This window comes from Nymphalis io, chromosome 17 (assembly GCF_905147045.1).
Source record: "Nymphalis io chromosome 17, ilAglIoxx1.1, whole genome shotgun sequence".
Taxonomy (NCBI): Eukaryota; Metazoa; Arthropoda; class Insecta; order Lepidoptera; family Nymphalidae; genus Nymphalis; species Nymphalis io.
The window spans coordinates 3,282,422-3,305,088 of NC_065904.1; the positions used below are offsets into that span (position 1 = coordinate 3,282,422).

Genomic DNA, 22,667 nt, shown 5'->3' on the forward strand with positions numbered 1-22,667 from the left:
ATGTTTTTTATTCTTTGTTAAATAATACCAAATTATAATAAAAACTTAAAGTAAAATTAAAACAACTTCTTTATAAACATTAAAAAAAGAAAGTTAAACGTTATTGCGTTAAAAACGAAGCTTAACGTTATATTTAGATAGGTTCATTTCAATTGTACTCAACTTCAAAGACACATATTCTTATGTATTATAATTAGATTTTTTTTAAACACATGTTCCAATCAAATCAAATAAACGATTAATTGAAAGAATATAAGTTTGAATTATCCAATACAATCAGATGATTATCTATAATAATTATCAGAATATATCAAAAAATTTAGTTAAAATTATTTTTTGGTTAAATTTCAAATGATAAGGACATCTTGTTTACGCTATACAAAATGTCAATGCTTATACTATAGAAAAAGAGAAGTAACTAAATTTAAAAAAAAAATTAACATTACATTAGTTTAGGCAAAGCCCCTTTATGTATCACTTCTGAAGTGATCTGCCAATTACACTATATTTTATATTACATACGTTATTATATAAAACTGTGGCGCAATACTCAATATGAGGCTTCTGATCAGTCTTAAAATCTATTTTGTTATATCATTAGTAGTAATGCTGTCTCTATCTTTATAGGTAATATCACATACCTTCAATTATATTGAATTGATATTTAAAAAAAAAATTGCAAAATTTAATTTTTAATTATTATTACCTAAAAAGCCGAGATGGCCCAGTGGTAAGAACGCGTGAATCTTAACCGATGATCGTGGGTTCAAACCCGGGCAAGCACCACTGAATTTTCATGTGCTTACTTTGTGATTATAATTCATCTCGTGCTTTACGGTGAAGGAAAACATCGTGAGGAAACCTGCATGTGTCTAATTTCACTGAAATTCTGCCACATGTGAATTCTACCAACCCGCATTGGAGCAGCGTGGTGGAATAAGCTCCAAACCTTCTCATCAAAAAGAGGAGAGGAGGCCTTTAGCCCAGCAGTGGGACATTCACAGGCTGTTACGGTTACGGTTACGGTATTACCTCTTAATCATGCACGTTGTCAAATCAAAAATAACTGAAGACAAATCTTATCATTCCTAACATATGTTCTAAATTTAAGCAATGCCTTGCAAAGTTGGCCGAGATGGTTCAGTGGTAAGAACACATGAATCTTAGCCGATGATCGTCCATCCTGCATGTGTCTAATTTCACTGAAATTCTGCCACATATGTATTCCACCAACCCACGTTGGGGCAGCATGGAGGAATAAGCTCCATACCTTCTCAAAAAAAAGGGAGAGGAGGCCTTAGCCTAGCAGTGGGACATTCACTGGCTGTTAGTACTACTACTTGCAAAGTTAATTATATTTTATTAAATTCGAAAGTCCAATAAGATTGTCCACAGTGTTGAATACAATTATAACTTTTGTACAAAAAATGAAATATATATTTTGTTCAAATCCAATGAAAACTATATATGTTTTAATCATTTACATTAAATAATAATTCATTATTTAAATGTCAAACATTGCGACTAGAATCCGTTACCTTTAATTATAATTGGCAGATCATCCTTAAGAGCGATAATAAACAGATAATTTGAAATAGGTTTTAGTGTCCTAGCATTTATAATTAATATCACGTTATCAAGATCAAGATTTCACTCCCTTGAAGATTTAATTTTACATACAAGTTTTTATTAATTTATATACTTAAATTTCCTTAATCTTTCCTTGGATATTTTTTTGTTATACATAGTAAGGTAAAAAAAAAATAATCTGCAACATAAAATATTTCGTACAAATATGTTTTCGTTATTTTTTTATTCGTAACATTAATAGCTTTAAGTTAAGAATGTAATTTATTCAGAAAAGTTTTTTTTTAATAAAATTTACATGCACATAACTTGATGTTTGAGTAGACGATCGACGAAATCGAATTGATCGTAATTAACTTTGCGAAAATGTTTATATTAATCAAGCTTGTGATTTCGTTGCTGTTAGTGAAAGGCGTTAATGTGGATATGCCCTAATTTTAAATAGATTTAAAGATTATTTAAAATAACATGGAATATCTAGGCATAAGCCTTTGAAATTACAAAGTATTTAGTGTTCTCTTTATGTAATACTGGCTAGCCTTATCACTGTAAAAACTATAATTACTTTCAGTCTATTGTGCGTATTATGCAAAATCGACGCAAGAACAAATTAATAAAACACTAGAATAATATGTAGGTATGAAATGAACTATTTTAATTGTGTTAGTACCATATTTTATACTTCGAATATGTGATTAAATAAATGCAATTGTTTTAATAAAAAAACCAAGTGTGTAGCTCATTGAATCTCGCTGTTAAAATCTTCTTTCACAGATAAAAAATTTAAAGGCACATCCACACCAGTCCATAATTGAAATGAAGCTGGCAATACAATTAACACTCATATGTGGAAATTGTCGAACATATCCCTCACTCACGAGTATGACGTCACGTTAAGCTTTGCAAAGTATTCCAGGAGACCCTGGAGACGTTTCTTGATTCGTTTTTGGTCATCGAGGGTGCAGCCGAGTATAGCGGTCTCAAAGTTTCTATCTGTTCCACTGCACGGATCCGGCTGAGAAGTACACGCGTTCATGTACGTCTGACAGCGCGTGTGAGCGGCCACTGTGTCGTCATGCACTGACATTACTAGTTGGTCTATGAACATGTTCACCTGGAAATTAAAAAAATATATATAATATGGTGTTTCGATAACCTAAATTATCTTTTTTTTTTTTGAAAAACAAAATAATTGCCACCATAGAGTATATAACATGATATGTATTTATTTTTTATAGTCTGTATTGTTACACAAATTATGCATATGACAAAAAAAAACACGATAGTAATATTCTCCACAATTTCTACAACATGACAAGAATGTGAGAAAATTGTTAGACAGTAGTCACGAGATCACAGATCACCCCCAATAGGTGATTACACCCCCAATAATTATATTGTTTTGTTTCGAATTCACCAGAGCGAGGATGTATGAGTGCAATATAATTGGTATATTTTTAAAATCATGATTGATTATATAGAACGCATTAGTTGTAAATATAGAACAAAGTAACGTTAAACATCGATACTGATTTGTATTTACTTTTTATAATAGGTATATATGTATATAGACTAGAGAATAATGTTCACGTTTTAATTATATGTGAAATTCCTATAAACAAGTACTTATAAAAGGCCTATTTAAAAATAAATCTGAGTAGTTCGTTTGGAATCGATTACTGATTTGATGTTATTATTTTTTTTATATATATATAGAATAGGAAGGCGGACGAGAATATGGGCCACCTGATGGTAAGTGCGCCACCAACCTTGGGAACTAAGATATTATGTCCCTTGAGCCTGTAATTACACTGGCTCACTCACCCTTCAAACCGGAACACAACAATACCAAGTACTGCTGTTTTGCGGTAGAATATCTGATGAGTGGGTGGTACCTACCCAGACGAGCTAGCACAAAGCTCTGCCACCAGTAATTATGTAGTAACATTGATTTAGTGTTAATAATATGATATTATTCTATTGAAACTGGAGAGATTATTTCGGGAACAGGACTCCAAATTTAGTATTAATATACTAAATTTTGGTTGTACAATTTTTCATTGTAATATTTAATATACATATATATGCCCTTTCTTTGGAGCCCTGTTCCCTAAATAATCTCTCCTGTTGTAATGAATTTAATGTAATTATGATTAATTACATTGAATTCATTATATACATTAAACGCGTAACGCGATAACGTATAATGTATTATGTATAACGTGTTACGCGTAACATTTTTAAGTGCTATAAGCTTTATTTCAATTTACTGCAAAGGATGGATTTTATATATTATATATATAATATTCCATTAGAATAACGGTGTTTTTCATAACATTATTGTTTTTGTGAGAAAAAGACAGTTATATAATAGTACCACATGAGTGAGAGACTTTTCAAAAAAACTTTATTAGCATTGTGAGCTTGAAAATTTGTGCTCTGCTGAAATGGACAAATGGGTGACGCACACCATTTAACTATATAAGGAGCCATTTTTACCAAAATATATTGTTAAAAACTATTTTTGAAACAGATTGTTTCACCACGGCTCCAAAGTTTGGTCGTCACTAAGGAGATCTATTCGAACAGTGTGTTATATCCGAGCAAATGCATTTTGTAGTGAACAATTATTGTCTTCTATGCATAATCTTTGATAATGTACTGTACCTGATGCAAAGCCTCTTCCTGTTGTGAGTCGCGGTCGGTGCGCACAGCCACTTCCACGGTCATGGCGCGCGCCAGGATGCGCTCCGCATACCGCTTTATGTCATCTTGATCACCTGCACGCAACTCTTAAATTATATTAAAGTTATACGCACCTATATAGAATTAAAGTATTGATAGTTGTGTCGTGAGGACAATGTTTAATGTTATACAAATGATTTTAATTAAAATATGTATTGAATATTACATTATTGCAAAGTAGTCAAAATAAACATTCTTGTATATTTGTTCTACAATTTATTGGTGGCATTAAAATCGTGTACCTGAGGAGATTATCTTATATTACGTAATGTACTTATGTATAAGTGTCCTTGTAGTGATCCAATTATAAATGTTATATAATTATATCAGGGTACAGCATGGTGCTAAATTGGCCAATAATAATCATTAATCCTTACTTTGGATAAAATCAGAATAGAAATAATAAACAGATATTGTTTTATGTGACATATATAGGTATATCTTTTGCGTATTAGTAATGTTATGCTTAGGCATATTAGCACAAATAATTTTATTATTTCTTTGTTGTGGTGGTTTACATTTTATTCAAGTGTACTTTGGCCCTTTTAGCACCAGTACACATATATAAGTTGATAGTATTTTTGTTAAACTTGTAAGGTTGGTAGAATGCCTCAAGAGCTCAATGGTATTATGAACTGTCGATGCGAGTCATTGGTTCGATACCGGTACGATAATAGCTTAAGAGGTCTTAAATAATTGTCGTATCTACTCCAAACATAAGCATGACGCTTTACTTTAACTAAAGGTAAATATAGGGCTAATTAGTAATTCATTTAAAGCAGGCATTTTTAGTAGGTATCCTTAATAAATATATATTGATTGCAAGTAATAATTACAGTCAGAAATTTCATTTAAAAGATCCGAATGCTTGACGCTGTCAAGAGTAGATAGCAGGGAATCTCGCTCCTCCTCGATCCGTACTGTGTCCCGGCGCAATCGCTCCACACGCATCTCGACTTGGTCCAACACAGCTATCAATCTGGTACATATCAAACCTTGTTAGTATATAAAATAATTAAATAGTAACTAATGGATCCAAAGAAATCCAAAGCGGTGGTTTGCCTTACATTAAATATATTTCTTATATATATAAGAAAAACTGACTGACTAGGACTAGCACCATGTCAATATGCATTTATGGTTTACGGGTTCCTTTTGCACAGTAGGTTAGCGCTGAGGAAGCATTTTTGAAAACGTAACACTTAAGATAGCGAAAAAGGAGATCAAAGTTCGTGTGAAAATACTTAATTTTTGAAGAAATTACAACTTAGCGATTCTGAAATATGACGCAAGCGAAGCCCCGCGACTAAAGCGCTAGTCTAATTATTAATTGACATATTTAACGGGCTTCTAAGAGTCTATTTAAAGAAAGTTTTTTTGACTTTGTATACTATGTTGCCTATTTAAATTATTCCATATTTGTACTTGATTGATTTAATCAAAAACACAATAAAAGTTTTTTCGAATGTCAAATTACTGATGATAGAAAGAGACAAATAGCTATGTAATTCACTCGCTGTGTTACTTTATAGTTTATATTTCAATTATCATTTTCATATTCATAAAAATATCACAGCGGCAATTATTTTGAACAGGCAATATCTATTTGGTTAAAAGATAAACAACTAATGTAGTAGTTAGCTATATCTGTAATTGAACTCTTAATCTTATCTACCAAAATATATGCAGTATCAACTGTTATTCATCTAGTTTCATTAAGTTATCAGGGATTTTTTTTATTTTCTCTGTACGCTGGCTGGGTTCTACTAAATATATTTCCGATGTTGTAAACTATAATTATAATAGTAAAAAATAATTTAACTACATGCTTATTATTAAAATTTATGTGTTTTTTATAAAATTTTGCTATGTATACTATCAATTTCGATTATTTTATTCTGGTAAACCACAACCTTATCTTTTTTTATTTTGCCTGAACTTACGAGTGTTGCATCTGCCATGATCATGGACTGTAAAGGCATAATCGCTTTTAAAATTAGGTCATATAAAATGAGTAAAACTAAAAACATTTGTATTATTGCCATTTATTGCTAACTATTCACTAGTCAATTAAATTTCGGTCACACCAACTAATTGAACCATTGATACATTAATATAATAATGCATGGAATGGCAATCCGACACAATTGATCATCGAGACCTGTAGCCTTATGAACCAGCCACTAAAGCAACGAGACTGTCAACATCTATGTAAGCAATATGATACAATGTGTTTAACCTAACCTAACAAGTTGACAAAAAACTAATTAACTAAACCAAAGTTTATCATGGAATTCTTGTACTCGGGCTAATGTTGTTTCTGATCTATGTAAATGTAAGGGCAAAATAATATCAAAAGCGTACAAAATTAACCTCTTTATAAGTGGAAACTAAAGGCTTTTGCCATTCCTTTCATTCCAATAGTCTATGTTTAAATGTTAAATGAAAAATGCGAAAAATATGGTATTTGCATCTATGTTTATGTGTTTTGATGACTATGCAATACAAGATTTTTCTTAGTCCATAGTTGTAGCAGTGGCGGACATTGTTTTTGTGCAAATATTCATTCCCTTCCCTTCTAATACGGAATCCATTAAATATCTCATCATAACCATATGTTTTATTTCTAACCACATATTGAAATGCTTGTAATTATAAGGTAATATATGTATGTTTATGCAAATATTTAAACCTCATTACAAATACTATTTTAATTAACATAATAATAATTAATAATTTTTGATACCTTTTTTTTAAATTCTAATTAAAAAAACATATATAAAACAGAGTATTATTGTTTTTTTTTAAGTGAATAATATGACAACTATTTCATACTAAGTAGCAAAAAATGTGTACAGTTCTCACAAAGAACAATAAGAATGTAAATTATTATGAATCATTAATTGTTTGTACATTATTATGGACTTAACAGCTTGTGATGATTGCTGCATGATATTCTATAACCTAAATAAATGAAATGTTTAATAATAATTTAAATACATCTGTGCATTATTAACAATTATTAACACATGAAAAATGTAGCTACTTTATTATAAATTAGTGTGACACAAAGCTGATTATGGAGGCTCAAAAAAAGATGCCAGAAGATATTATGAAGGAAACTAAATATGATTTAACTAGTATTTTAGGATAGCTCTAGAAATACTCAACTATAATAAAATTTTACAACATCTTAATACCCAACATTGGTTTTTTTTTTACAAACAGGCAATAAAATTTCAAACTATGTGAAGACTGACCTAGCATTAAATTGCGTGTCAGCAACTTTTTTTTAATGTGAACTATACACGAACTGCTTTTGGTAGTAGCGTGGGCGATATACATTTATTTTTATAATTACAGATCTAGTTTACCTTATTTGGTTTCTCTAGCTATGAAATTTTTAAGACGCAACATTTTATATTAGGTTGAAATCGCGGTACGAGCTTCAATTTTTTTAATATAAATATCAAAAGATTTACCTGTCTTTCGGTGCCTGAGTTCCAAGAGCCGTAGTTTCATCAATAAGTGGTAACCGAGATCCTTCAGCAATAGAATACACATCTACTTCCATTGTTTGGGCAATATCCGCTTCAGATGTAGCCAGGTTTAACAACTTTATTGTCCAAAGAAAATTTAAACAATAAGGTGTTTTTTTAGAACGTATTTTTTCGCAAATCGAATGGAATACAATGAAGTAAAATGTAAATTGTGAATTGGTATGTATCAGATTGTCAAATGTCAATGTCATAGTTCCTGTCATACCATACAGGCTAACTCTGTCATTTAAATTTTTAACTTTTTATAATCATTTTATAAATTCAAAATTTTGATGTAATGTCATAAAAATGACAATTATATAAAAATACATAGAGGCCAATTGCAAAATATAATAATAATTTTAGAATTAAAATATTCACAGCTTAAAACTTTTAATTTTAAATAATCTAATATTTAAAAAAAAGTAACTGTATATATTGCCTAATGTGGATAATTTATATGCTGTAATTATGTAGAGAAGAGAGTACGACTATATGGGCTCTAGGCTATTATAGCTCTAGCTAATATAAATGAAACTAAATATTAGTTACTTTCGCTCAAATTTCTGAAAGAGAAAAAAAACAATCCTATGTTAGTCTCTACTCTCCATTTGACTGACTGATTTAATTTTAAAGAATAATGCTTTTCCCCAAGCAATCTCTCTCTTAAAGTCCATTTTTATATATTAGATATAAACTTTGTACACAATTCAAGATAAATTAACTACCATTGTACAAAGTCAGTGGCAAGGTAGTGAAAAACTAGTATGTGATGATAAAACGGTTTTAACAAAAATATTAGTCATTGTTCTTATAATAATGCTATTCGCATTATATATTGTATGATTTATTATTATATAAATTGTATGTAATATGTACTTTAAATGTTTATATTGTTATTATAAAAATGAAACTAGGTAATATAATTTAAAAATTTTATTTTATTCTCTTACTCGTATTACAAAGCTTTTTAAGAAATAATAAAGATGTGGTAGGTTATATTAGGATGGCAACTATATTATAAAAATTTACACTATTTTATTCAAATAGTATTGGCTAATCTAAATTAACAAAGGTAAACTTTATTGAGAAACTAAATAAATCTCCTATTAAATACGACACATGTGTAAATTGGATAGTACAGAGTTTTATTTAAAATGAGTAAAGGTTACAAAAATAACTACTATTCTTATATATTCTATAATTTTATGAAAAAGAAAATTGCAATAACATATGGACGGTAGCAAAATCAGCTAAACATGGATGAATTTAAAAAAAAAACTCTGTTCTATCTATTTATAAATAAATAAAATATTTAATAATCTAATAATAATAATATATCTAATAATTTATACTTTTATCACATTTAAAATAAATTATTTTTATTAATAATAATGTTTCTAAATAATTATATTTATAACATTTATTATAAGGTATACTTGTAACAGATCATATTACATTATAATACAATGGAAAGTTGAGTTGCATATTTGATTTAAAATTGCATATTATTGAAGAATTGATTTAAATAACATTTAACATCTCGTTAGTGGTCTATAAATGTCGACATTAACAACGCAAACAAAAAATTATACAAGTGACATATATAAGTACATATATGTTTCTATATTTTATGATCATTCGTTAGAAGATTTATAAAACATAGAAACATTAAGGTACATTTAAAATACTACATAATAAGACTTAGTACATTTACTTTATGACTATCTTATTATTATCATATATAGATGTTGCATATGAAAATTGTCCTCTATAATTAATCGTAACGTGTTGACACCTTTCATGGTGTCTATTAGACATTTAAACTGGCGTCAGTTCCATGTTTAAACTTTGGTATGACTGTTGTAAGATTCGTAAGAATTGCGGAGACTTTTTCACGTATACTTTTAATTTCGTTAAATAAATTGTAATAATGTATGATGATGATGTCCTCCTGACCGATTTTAGTCTCAAGAGCGGTTAGCCAACCGTGCAGGACATATTATAGTGCATAAGTGTGTGCACAAACTCAGGTATGCTCTCTATTCCCTTACTCTCATAATCCGATAGGACGGTAACCCGACATGACCGGAAAGAGTTCAGCCGCAGGACCAAGGGCTAGCACATTGCTAAATAATTTATAGTAGGTATATAAATCTTAACTTTTAAACCATAACTTTTTTATCTATTGATTGCTTCTTACCTTTTTTATTTATTTCTGTATATGCTTCTTCGTTTTCGTCAATCCGCTATACTTAAACCTTGGCTACAGATTGAACACCTAATGATAAAGTTAAGGAGTCCTTTATCATCAAAGTCTGCTGTTTCAAAAATTTTGCCAAAACTAACATAATTTATTGTTTCAAATAAATATTGTTGAGTTTACTCAACTAACATTTTGTGTTTGGCATATAATTATGACATGGTGCAATGTTACCCCTGATTATTTCTTCGTGTGTATCGCCTTTTATGCTGATGCAGTAACATCAGTACTTACTAAACAGGCTATATATGCCAATAAGCTAAGCTTATGCTATTTAACTTTTACTAATGATAATAATAACAGTTGATATACATGTATATTCTGTTAAAATTACATATTGTACATGGTTTAAAAAAGATTTTATTTTAATTTTTGGACGCATTGTCTTCAATCTTAATATTTCTAATGGAACAGTAACACTTGTGAAATGTCTCGTAATTAACTACAGTTTAACATACCTTAACTACAGTTGCCTTAAATATCTTCATTAAGTCAAATAATAATTTATGTAAATGCCTTATGTAATATGTATGGGTATTATCGCAATATAATCACTTTCCATTCCATTCACTTATCCTTCCATTTTCGAACACGAGGCATTTCCTCGGCAAAGGAACTAAAGTTCCACGTTTGACAATCCCCATATCTTCTCCTGGGTAATACTGGAAGGGGAAATTTTGATTTTATAAAAGGTACTAACCCATGTACATTTCCAAGCATAAATAATTACGATCTTACCTGACACTGTGACACAAACTTTAGCACGTCTGATCTTATAAACTCATTGTCCTCTTTTACTTTGTCTAACCTGAAAATAATTATTTATATATAATGTGAATAACTAATACGAATAAGTCCACTGATTTAAAAAAAAACATCATACAATTCAGGCTTCGCTATCTTTTCAACAATACTGCGACACACTTTTTCACAAAGAGCTTCATCAAACAGTGGAATGCCAAATTGAAGATCTAAAATTGTCCATTTCTAGAAAAAAGAAAAATTTAAATTAAGAACAATTTAAATGTAGCCATAATAAATAAAATAAAACAGCACGCACTTCAGGTTTGCAAGTTTCATCATCGGAATAATTATGCGCCGTGTCAACACCGCTGTCGCCCTCGGTGGTGATCTCCGTTAGCTTATCGGACAACTGTGTGAACATTGATATAGATTCTTCGACGGGACTAAACAGTTCGCTCAACTGGTCCGGTTTGTTGATATTGTCTCTTACGTTAGCGGGCGATTGGATTGAAATTGAGTCATCTAAAACAGACTCGTTTCTGGAATCTTCGATGGAATGTTTCTCTTTTAATTCGTCAATACTGGTCGAGGAATGTATGGGTACAAAATCGTCGCTGCTCGCGATCGATTCTTTGCTTTGATACGTTTCAATATTGAGACTGTCAAGTTCTTCGCAGAGTAATTTCCCGCCCTCGGCGCTCGTGAAGCCGTTGGCTGGCGAGCTCGTCTTGCTGTCTCCGGTGGGTGTGACTGCGAAATGAGACTCAATAGGTGACTGCAGGCGATTGTTTATAACCTTCGTGTATTCGGTCATCTCTTTCGCAGAATCGTTGGAAGATATCGATATTTCACTGACCGGCTTTGCTATCCCGCAAGTGTCTTTTTTCTTTCTTGGCGTTACTGTAAAATAGTAATAATATAATGTAAATATAATGTTAACATATAAAATAATAACGTAAAAAAGTAAATAATATGGAAAGGAAAATAGAGATCAATATTTTATCGTGCTGGCGTCCATATAAATAAACATTTTATACGTGTGGAGTGTTTCCAATTTAAATAATGAAAACAGATTCGGAGTCAACAATAACGACATTTATTATTAAGGTTGCCTATACCTTCATATGATATGACCAAACCCTCGAGGCCTGCGGTCCTATTTGCTAACCCCTAGAGTCTTGACCAACGAGGGAGTTTGTATTTTTTATATACTGGGAGATTATAACTATACGCTAACGCAAACGAATACTCAAAGTCGATATCCGCCCGGTATATTGTGTACGCACCGAGCTGCACGGCCGCGGGCGGGTGCGCACAACCCAGGTCAGGCACGCCGATGTCAGCCAGCGTCACGTAGCCCGCCGAGCGACTCAGGCGCAGGCGCCGCAGTAGGCGCCGCAGACCCGCGTGCTTGCCCCACAGGCTCTGCAACTCTGAAAAGTAGTGAACTGTCAGTAACGTAACTAACATTTCCTTCCATTTTGTCTGCTATGAAAACGAACATGGATTGCCGAGCGTTGAACGAGGCGGCTTGTCGTCATTAGACACCTGGTCATTAGCCGTTGTCGGTATTTTAAAGTCATTCAAAAGTCAGTCGAGACTAACCGTCTGCGTCATCGGAGGAGGGCGGGAAGGACAAGTGCGCCACGACGGGCGCGGCGCGCACGCCGGCCGCCTGCAGCAGCACGGGCCCGCGCCGCAGCGCGGAGTTGGCGCCCGCCAGCGCCGCCGCCGCCGGCAGCGCCGCCGACTCCGACTCCGCGCCCCACCACGACACCGCCAGCCGCGAGAACCCCAGCAGCGAGCGCGGGATCCCGCGCAGGACGGTGCCTGCGAGCCGGTCGGTATACCTCAGTGGATCTTACCCTGAACTTCAAACCCGATTTTGCGTCACTGAGCTTTCGTGTGCTTATAATTCATCTCGAACGCGACGGCAAAGGAAAACATCGTGAGCAAAGCGACACGTGTCGAATCTTTCTCCTTAAGAGGGAAGGAGGCCTGGGCCCAGCGGGGGACCTTGACGTAGTTCTACTTTACCTCTCTGCCACACCGACAGAGAAGCGGGGATGAGACGTGCGAGCCGTCACCTTTGGTGAGCAGCAGCGTGGGCGGCCCGTAGCCGGCGAGGTGGTAGAGGTAGAGGCGCATCCAGGGCGAGGCGGCCTCGGGCGGCGCGGGGCCCACGTGCGGCAGCGCGCCCGCCGCCGCGCCCGCGCGCGCCTCGCGGCCCAGCGGCGCCGTCGACACCGCCAGCCTGCCGGACACGCGTTACGACACATTGCTCACGAGTCGCTCTGTACACCGGCGACTAACGAACAAAATATAGCATTAGACTACTAAATGTTTTTTATTGTTACAAAGCAATATGCCGACAGGTCAAAGTTCGATCGGTTCGATATGATTGTGCCTTTTGGGAACGTGTCTCGAGCGTGCTGCCATGCCCTTAGAAAAATACCTTTTACGACATTAACATTTATTCATGGTAATTATTATGGACCCCCAAATGGATGGTCTATAGCTTGGTATCACAATCAATAAGATTACCTACATTATTACTTACCTATATTTAGTGGTCAACAGCCGTGCCCGAGCTGGAGCGTCGAGTGCATGAAGCGCTTCACAGCGGAGAAGATCTAGTGGCCGTAAGCTAGGTCGCAACGTACGCAACGCTGTACGAAGACACGCTGCAGCGGCCAAATACCGCCTCGCTTCACCTTCGATCTCTGGATCCCCGACCACCTGTACGAAATTAAAATATTTATTAAAAAAATCGTAGACAACTTTTAAAAAAATCTATATAAATTGAAAACGGACCTTATCCAATTCTATGAGCAAACTGTCCAAACTTTCATCGCACAATTTTCCGACTTCAAACAGTGTCACTGCATGACTTTTAAGGTCCTGAAAAAATAAAATATATATGTCAGTTATAGTATCCGTATAATAATATATACCGACAAATATATAATTAACAAGTTAACTACGAACCGGTGATAAATTTCCCATCATAAGGTAAGCCGCTAATGTGGAGTCAAAGAGAACAGCAACTCTCTGACCGCTATTACTCGTAGCCGACTCGGATATTTCTGATTGAGATGTCTGTAAAAATAGAGAAAAATAAAGAAAATAACTACTCATTATTCAATAACCAATAAATATGGTCAGATAACTGACGATATAAGGGTAAAATCTCGTTGGTCGTTGGGTAACTTATAAAACAGCAGATCCCGAGTTCCCGAGTCATTTTTTTTTTTTTTCTGTTTCTTAGTAGCCGCCCGTTGCTGTAGCCGGATGTTGATATCACATAAATATATATCATTTGTATAGGTGACTGGTACGTAACAGTGGCTACTATCAAATACTCTTTTAAAGACACAGTATTTTAATTTTTATAGTTATACCTGTTTTGAAGTAGACGGCATATCTTTGATAAGTACGGGTTCCATCTGCAGGTCTTCATCCATGTTAGTGCCAAAAGTTAATGGAGCTATTTGTCTATATCTGCAATAAAATTATAAACAATACATAAAAATATGTTGATGTTATTCAAATTTAATTGAATAAAATTACATAACATAGTTATTTATTTATTTATTTTTTATTTATGTACCAACAGAGTATACAGAAAATTATATAAATGAAAAATGTGTACAAAGGGATAACTTATCTCTAACAAGAGATCTCTTCCAGAAACCCTGAATCTAGTGGAGAGTATTTGTAATACATATTTATGGTGTAGGTACAATATCAATTAGTTTTATATTATAAAATTCAAGTAGACTTAACGATAAATGAATATATTACACACTAAATACAAATAAATATATTAATATATACCATCATCTATAATATACATATACATTCAACTTACATAGATACAAAAAAATACATATACATACATATAAAATAAATTAAACTTAAGTGGAAAGAAAGTGTTGCTTAACTCTGATTTTAAACGATCTTATTGTAACATTATTATGGAAAATATTATCTGGAAGAGAGTTCCATAGGCGAGCGGCAACAACGGAAAACGAGTTACCAAAGGAAGTAGTATTAAAAAATGGTACCTCAAGAGTTTTCGACGCCACACATGCGCGTACTGGTCTTTCACGAGCAGGACAAAACAGAAAACGCTCATGTAGGTAATCAGGGCTACCATGGTTTAATATATTAAAAAGAAGCGATAATATGTGCAAGCTCCGGCGAAGTCGGATAGGAAGCCACTTTAACTGACGTCGATATTGAGAAATGTGATCAAATTTGCGCAGACCGTAAATGAAACGTATGCACAAATTTTGAAGTCTATCTAGTTTGTCAAGTAGCTCTTCATTCGCATCAAGATAGCAAACATCAGCGTATTCCAGGAAAGGAAGAAGAAGGGATTGTGCAAGTAAAATTTTTGTTTTGAAAGGAAGGAAATTCTGCAAACGTTTTAGAGAATGCAGAGAGAAATGGACACGTTTACTGACTTCGTTAACCTGAGCTCTCCATGATAAATTGCAATCTATGACTAACCCCAGATTACTAGCTTGGTCACTATATGTAATTTGAGTTCCATCATAGACAATTGATGGTACAATGTCCCAATTAATCTTGCTACGTAACTGTCTGGTACCTATTATCAATGCCTTCGACTTCAAAGGATTAACAAGAAGCCCAAAGGATGCAGCCCAGTTCTTAATTTTTACAAGATCATAATTGATATCATGTATGGTCGAACACAGATTTGATAAGGTGACGTGTCTATAAAGTTGTAAATCGTCTGCATAGAGATGGTAGTGAGAAGAAATAACTTTGGTAATTTCATTAATGAAGATTGAAAACAGAAGAGGAGAAAGTACGCCGCCTTGCGGAACGCCAGCAGAGAGATCAGCCCAGTCCGAGGAAGCCTCATCAGACTTTACCATCTGCCGACGACCACGAAGATAAGATTGGAACCAATCAATTACAGGCTGAGCAAAGTTATGTTTCAAAGTCAAAATCAAGTACAAATTTTACAGTAACAGCCTGCAAAATTTCCCCACTGCTGGGCTTAGGCCTCCTCTCCCTTTTTGAGGAGAAGGTTTGGTGCTTATTCCACCGCGCTGCTCCAATGCGCGCTGGTGGAATACGCATGTGGCAGAATTTCGATGGAATTAGACACATGCAGGTTTCCTCACGATGTTTTCCTTCACCGAAAAGCACGAGATGAATTATAAACAGAAATTAAGCACATGAAAATTCAGAGGTGCTTGCCCGGGTTTGAACCCACGTTTATCGGTTAAGATTCACGCGTTCTTACCACTGGGCCATCTCGACTGCCCAAACAATACACTGTACAAATTTTATGAAATATTTTTTTCTTATGTACAACATTACAGTTTAGAAATCAAACGAGTGTCGGTGAAGGTGTCAAGTAGTTGGCACTAGTTGAAGGCGGAGGTTATCAGATAGGAGCGGTACGGACGGCTGGTGCGAGTGCGTGGTGACGGCGCGCGCCCAGCTGGCGTGCGCGTGCGGCGCCGCGCCCTGCAGCCGCGCGAACCCCAGCCGGCAGTACAGCGACACCGCCTGCTTCACCAGCTCGCACTCCACCTGCGCCACCACACACATCCGGTCCCACTTACATTACTTCAATTAAGTCTAACTTGTTACAATGTTGAGTTAAATAATTATCGAATTTTAGTGCATCCTTTTTATACAAAACGAAACATTACATTTTAAATTCAGTATACACAAGTAAAAATGTAACGTTGGCTCCCTTTTTCACATTTATGTGAAAGGTCAATATTAAGACTATGCGAGCTTGTCGACATGGCTACAACAATGTTTGCTTTGTAAAAATATAACGTTAACTAAATTATATTATATAAGTCAAATCATTTACACACAATGTAAAAATTCGGATAAAAATAAGCTATTCCAAGGAATGTGACAGTTGAGTACAATTGTGTATTTATGGGCTATTTAAGTTGTAACTCAAATCTATCTGGCGTGTTGCCAGTTGCAGTTTAAGTCATTATTGGTTTTCAAAATTTTTGTTTAATTGACGATAAAAGGCACCTTTCATAATAGAGCTTAAAGAATACCAAAAGTTTTTGGTGCTATTATAATTTCGAAAGGCGTTAATAAAAAAATTAATTAGGTACTTATACTTAGGTATTACGAAATTATTTAAAATCGTAAATATTGACAGTTTCCGATTTTTTACCTTTGTGTATATACTAGTACCCATCTGGACGCCAAATTTCAACTTTCTAGAACATCTTGAAATGGTTATTTGATATTTGATCTATATGTCAGTCAGTCAGTACAACAGTATAACCGTTGGAGCTGTATTTATGTAATTTTGCGTTCTAGTCAATCTAAGAGAAATTTTAATAGATTTTAAGCTATTAGGGATTTAAAAGTGGTGTCGCCAGCTCCTTTTTCATGCCTTGAACTTTAATTGACACTACCGCCAGTCTAGATATACGATATTTAAAATTCGAATAAGACAAATAACCTATCCATACCTGAAGCACCGTTGCGAGCTCGGCGACGCTGGTGTGCTCGTCGATAGACACGAACACTTTGTACAGTAAGGTCTCGAAGTAGTCCCCGGCTATGCGGTTCATCACGAAGCCTTTGAGAGGCGGGACTGATACTTTGTCCGCCGCTGTTATCGGCACGTCTAAGTAAATCAAACCGCGCCTGGAACCATACTACGATCTTATTTAAGTTTACACAGAAAATAAAATAACTTTGAAGCTATTTCTTTTTAAATCCATAATATATTATTAAGCTGGGGAAAATTGTATGAATGCAACGCGATTGTCTATGATATCTTTATGCTATCACCCTATATAATAATTTTTTTAATGTGAAAGCGCGGGACAAATCTAATTATAATATTAAAGTGTGAACAAAATATATTTGGAATGTGATAAAAGTTATCTATTGATCATTGATAGAAACAACTAAGGGTTTAGCCCTTCCCATATCACCCCCAAAGTGTAAAATTAACGTGTATATCGTAATAAATTAAGCAAATTAGTTCAGATTATTTTAAAAAAAAAACAAATTTATCACTGGTAACACACCTGTATAGTTTCTTGACGACGTAGTAATCAAGCGTGCCCGCGGTCTGCGACCCTTGGTCGATTAACAAATCTATTAACGCCTTCTCGCTCTCACCTAAAGGCTAGCGGAGTAAACGAGCAAGAAAACACTATTAAACACACCATTAGTGGGTAATTAAACACGAAATCAATTATTAATAAAAGTGTATTTGTTAAGGGTCGCAGTTTTTTGTAAACCTACTTCAAAAATAGGGGAATGTTATTAATTCGTAAGTATGTTCCAATGTAACTTTTTTGTTTATGAACCGTCAATGTATAATTCCAATATTCAATTTTATTGGTATTGGACAGTGTTAATATTTTATCTAATATACATACACAATAAAAATGTTCTATATATTATATTTTAATTAAAATTATTTAATTATAAAAAAAATAAAGATCAACTTGCATATGAAATATTCAGCCACACATAAACATTTTCAAGCATTTGAACATAAATATCTTCAAGCCTATTACCTTAACATCTTCTTCAAGGACGTAACCAAGTTCCACTCTCCACCATGGTTGCATGGGCACATTGAGGGGTACACGAGGTAACAAACATCGAATAGCTCTTGCCCTTCCACGTCTCCCAAGAGATCGAGCTTTAGCTACTAGTTCCAGATACTCATTCCTTCCTACACCCAGAAGCCTAAGACCTGAAATAATTTAAAAAGATTAATCGTCTTATATTTTTCTCAATAAAAGTTATGGTATCTCCATATTGTTGTATAAGCATAATTAAATTTACAGTACTTTTAAGTACAATGAAATATTACAAAAAGAATTAAAAACTAAATGTAAAGTGAGACTATAAACTGTTTTTATTTTTTATAATTTGTGCAAATTAGAAAAAGAAGCATTTATTTATTGAATATGGCACAGAACATCCGAGCCGAGATGGCACAGAACATCCAAGCCGAGATAGCCCAGTAGTAAGAACGCGTGAATCTTAACCGATGATCGTAAGTTCAAACCCGGACGAGCACCACTGAATTTTCATGTGCTTAATTTGTATTTATAATTCATCTTGTGCTTGATGGTGAAGGAAAACATGAGGAAACCTGCATGTGTCTGATTTTCACTGAAATTATGCCACATGTGTATTCCACCAACCCGTATTGGAGCAGCACGGTGGAATAAGCTCCAAACCTCCAAATTTGAGGAGAACCTCGAATAGGGAGAGGAGGCCTTAGCCCAGCAGTGGGACATTCACAGGCTGTTACAGCAGCATTTTACTGAAATTAGACACATACAGTGTTTTCCTTCACCATCAAGCCCGAGATGAATTATAATAACAAATTAAGCACATGAAAATTCAGTAATAAATAAATTACTGTATATTCTTTAGGATACTTATGAAAATTACTTCATTCTGTACTTTATGAAAATATGAAAATCTGACTAGGCCAGCCACCACAACGCTAGAAATTACTGAGCTTATAGTAGCATTGAAGAATGCCACAATAACAATAAGAATAAGCTTAATCTATAATCAGTATGGATACCCACTCACAGTGGATGTTCTGATAGTATAATGTTACTTACAATCAGCGGCAGTAAAATTAGGCATAGTGTCATAACTCTTTTCAAGCTCTATTAGAAGGGCAACCACTTCAATATAATATATAAAGGGAGTTATTCTTAATCCTGAAAGAAAAACAAAAATATATATTGTAATGTCAATAAGCAAGTTATGATGATATCCCTGTGCAAACTATAATTTTAACTTGTTCATGTTCTTCATTTATCATTTGTTCATGTTAGGGCATAGTATAGGGAACTATAGCTACTTAAGCAATCACTGCTTAATATTAAGGTGTGTAAATTTCATATTGGATCTTCAAATTGAAATCAATGTTTAAGATTATTACTTTTCTGTTTTTTTGTCTTAAATAAACAATAAATATATAAAATTTAAGTTATCTTAATGTTGTATTAAGAGTTGCAATGTGATTAGATGGAAGCAGTATACAGTATATTTTACTGTATCTATTTACAGAAAAAAATCACTGTAAAATTACCTTTCACAATCATGTCAGCTAAGTGATAAGGGTATAGCATAAGCCTCTGTATGCTGCTCTGAACCAGGGCTTCATAGTATTTTCTTTCATCCTTTTTTACGGTTCTCACTAAAAGATATTTTAAGATCAGTAAAATGATATTGCAATTAATAAATAATAAAAAAATCCATCAGTAAAATCAAAGTAAAATTAGAAAGTTTATATATTATAGTTTAATTATTCACTTACCTAGGCTGCCTCTATAGCGCAGCTGATTTTTAATACTGAATTCAAATATATACCGATCATATTCTTTTGGAGTTTCATTGAACAACTGAAAATAGGTTAGGTAAAATTTGGTAAATATGAAATTGTTTACGTTGTTAATGAAGAAAATATCAAAAATAAAAACGTAACATTATTGCGCGAGAGATTACCTTTTTAATATTTCCAGGCAACTGCGGCCAATTTATCTTTTTTCTAACACATTCATCAATTTCATCCTCCATGATTTTGGAGATAATATGTTTTAATCACGATTTCATCGAATGAAACAATTAAAATATTACTGCTGCAAATATTTTGATAAGAAAAATTTAACTAATCTTCGTTCTAAATCTAAAGCCTTATTGAAAGACTTGTTGCCATTCATTAACTATTTAACAAACATGCAACACATATGCAAGTAATCGAAATTTGAATAGCGCTTGATTGTTAATATAAAATATTGAAATTATGTTTATTTAAGGCATAGGAAATTTAAAACGTATAAATCGAAAAATTACAACTTCGGAACTAATATTTAAATGTCAGGTGTCAACCTGACAACCACAAAAAATAGTAACATGGGTACAGCTTAAAATAAAACTATAGTTTTTACTTTTTTTAATATCATATCAAATTTATCTTGTCTAATTAAGATCATTTGTAGGGAATACGATGCTTACTTTATTAATAATACTATTACTGGAAAAACTCAGAATAAAAATATAAAATTTAAATTCAAATGAGATTTCAATAAAACTATAAAAGCGGATGCTTTCACTAACTTTATATTTGCTAATAATTTTTTTTCCTTATCTTGGTAAAATTGAATAGGTCAAATTAATTTGCATAACATTGACAAATATCAGTGGAAGTAATCGATTATCTAACGGTGGTTGCATATAATGACGTAATTTACAAAAATAAATATAAAACACCTATAAATGAAGAATTTAATGTAAAAAAATGTATTAAATTTTATGTAAAAAGGTCCTCGAATGTAGAGTGAATTTCATTTAACATATCTGAAGCAACCATGCTTCGACCATGCGATTTGAAAGCTTTGTAATTACATGTTCTGGTAAACTTGGCAGCCGCGTAAGATGCCACACTCTGAGCTAATGACACAGATTGATCGTTTTCACAAAGGTTTGCTTTAAGTGCCCAATTAAAGAAAGTCCCTAATGAACCAGCTAATATGTCGCCCTGGCCTCCAGCACGTCTGCCTGATCCTCCTTCGTTTAAAGACCAATCGAATTTTCCAAGGTTTGAATGGTACTGATCCTGTTCACCTTTTTCTAAGACTGTCACATAATCACCCCAAAATTCGTACCGATTCGCGCCTTCCACTGGAATAACTTCTTTTAATCTTTTAACTTCTGCACTATTAGGGGTTAATATAACTCCAGGGTATGGATAATTCTTTAGTATGGAGACATTTTTATAAATAGCGTAAAGTCCATCGGCATCAATAACTAAAGGTTTTCGTAATTCTTTACATATGTTAATTGTGTCATATGCTAGGCCTAATCCTTCCTCTGCCCGACCTAAGCCAGGTCCTAGTACCACAACATCTTTACTATAAAGAAGAGAACTAATATTTTTAGATAAATGAGGAATAACAATAAGATCAGGACTATAAGACTTAATTACTGTTGCTGCTGTTTCAGTGGTAATTACAAAAACTAAGTCAGCTCCAACCTGAAAGAAAAATAAATATTAAAAGGTGTATTTTTCTAAAAAGTTTATACCAATCCACCAATATAAATTTTTTGAAGAAATTATAATTTTTGGCGTGTAACTTGTTTTATTGTACTTATTTTGTGATATTATATATATTAATTATTAAATATTATAGGTCTAGGCTTCGCTCGATTCTAATAATTACTTTTTTTTGTGAAGAATTACGGAATATCTCAACACCAGTTATGATGTATATTTAATTTATATTATATATAATATATATATATATAATATATTTAATTTTAATTTATTGAAGACATTTTATACAAAATATATTTAATTATTTACCTTCAGAGCAGAAATGGCTGCAAAGTATGGTGCTCCTGTATATTCGATAGAACCACCTACAATGGCTATTTTTCCAGCATCTCCTTTTTTCTTTCCTTCTAATTCCGGAACTACTGCTTTTGTAAGAGTTGCGAGAGTATTTTCGTTTATATTATCTATAACATTTGAACATTCCTCTATGACCAAAGATTGGATTACAACAAGTCGAAATGAAAGTATTAAAGAAAAAAACTTCACAATTATCATTTTATATGTAAACTACAAGTTTCGAACTATCAAGATTGTAGGTGTTTATGTCGTGGTTTAATTAAGTATGATTATATCAGCCTTGATCGTTTCCCCACCTTCAAACTCGAAGTTAAATGTTTTTTAATTTTAAAATACGAACATTAAGGTTGCCATCTAGCGA

General features: G+C 33.4%; 3 protein-coding genes across 3 annotated transcripts; all 3 read right to left on the reverse strand.

Moving 5' to 3' along the window:
• Positions 1-264: 264 nt before the first annotated feature.
• Positions 265-8,056, reverse strand: LOC126775030 (BAG family molecular chaperone regulator 2). The gene is made up of 5 exons (XM_050496750.1): positions 7,815-8,056; positions 5,169-5,311; positions 4,255-4,367; positions 1,033-2,701; positions 265-706 (listed from the first exon to the last, which is right to left on the reverse strand). Exons 1-4 carry the CDS (start codon positions 7,904-7,906, stop codon positions 2,462-2,464), a joined length of 588 nt encoding a protein of 195 aa, XP_050352707.1. The 5' UTR covers positions 7,907-8,056; the 3' UTR covers positions 265-706; positions 1,033-2,461.
• A 2,413-nt stretch (positions 8,057-10,469) lies between these two features.
• LOC126774947 (protein FAM91A1) lies at positions 10,470-20,634 on the reverse strand. Its single transcript, XM_050496622.1, has 19 exons — positions 20,401-20,634; positions 20,213-20,297; positions 19,985-20,092; positions 19,509-19,610; positions 18,438-18,619; positions 17,940-18,040; positions 17,373-17,550; positions 16,325-16,452; positions 14,280-14,379; positions 13,867-13,977; positions 13,693-13,779; positions 13,439-13,617; positions 12,966-13,132; positions 12,484-12,708; positions 12,165-12,311; positions 11,195-11,778; positions 11,018-11,121; positions 10,873-10,942; positions 10,470-10,796 (listed from the first exon to the last, which is right to left on the reverse strand). Exons 1-19 carry the CDS (start codon positions 20,470-20,472, stop codon positions 10,686-10,688), a joined length of 2,841 nt encoding a protein of 946 aa, XP_050352579.1. The 5' UTR covers positions 20,473-20,634; the 3' UTR covers positions 10,470-10,685.
• Positions 20,635-21,166: 532 nt separating this feature from the next.
• On the reverse strand, positions 21,167-22,607 carry LOC126775004 (ATP-dependent (S)-NAD(P)H-hydrate dehydratase-like). The gene is made up of 2 exons (XM_050496715.1): positions 22,259-22,607; positions 21,167-21,928 (listed from the first exon to the last, which is right to left on the reverse strand). Exons 1-2 carry the CDS (start codon positions 22,502-22,504, stop codon positions 21,206-21,208), a joined length of 969 nt encoding a protein of 322 aa, XP_050352672.1. The 5' UTR covers positions 22,505-22,607; the 3' UTR covers positions 21,167-21,205.
• Between the last annotated feature and the right edge of the window lie 60 nt (positions 22,608-22,667).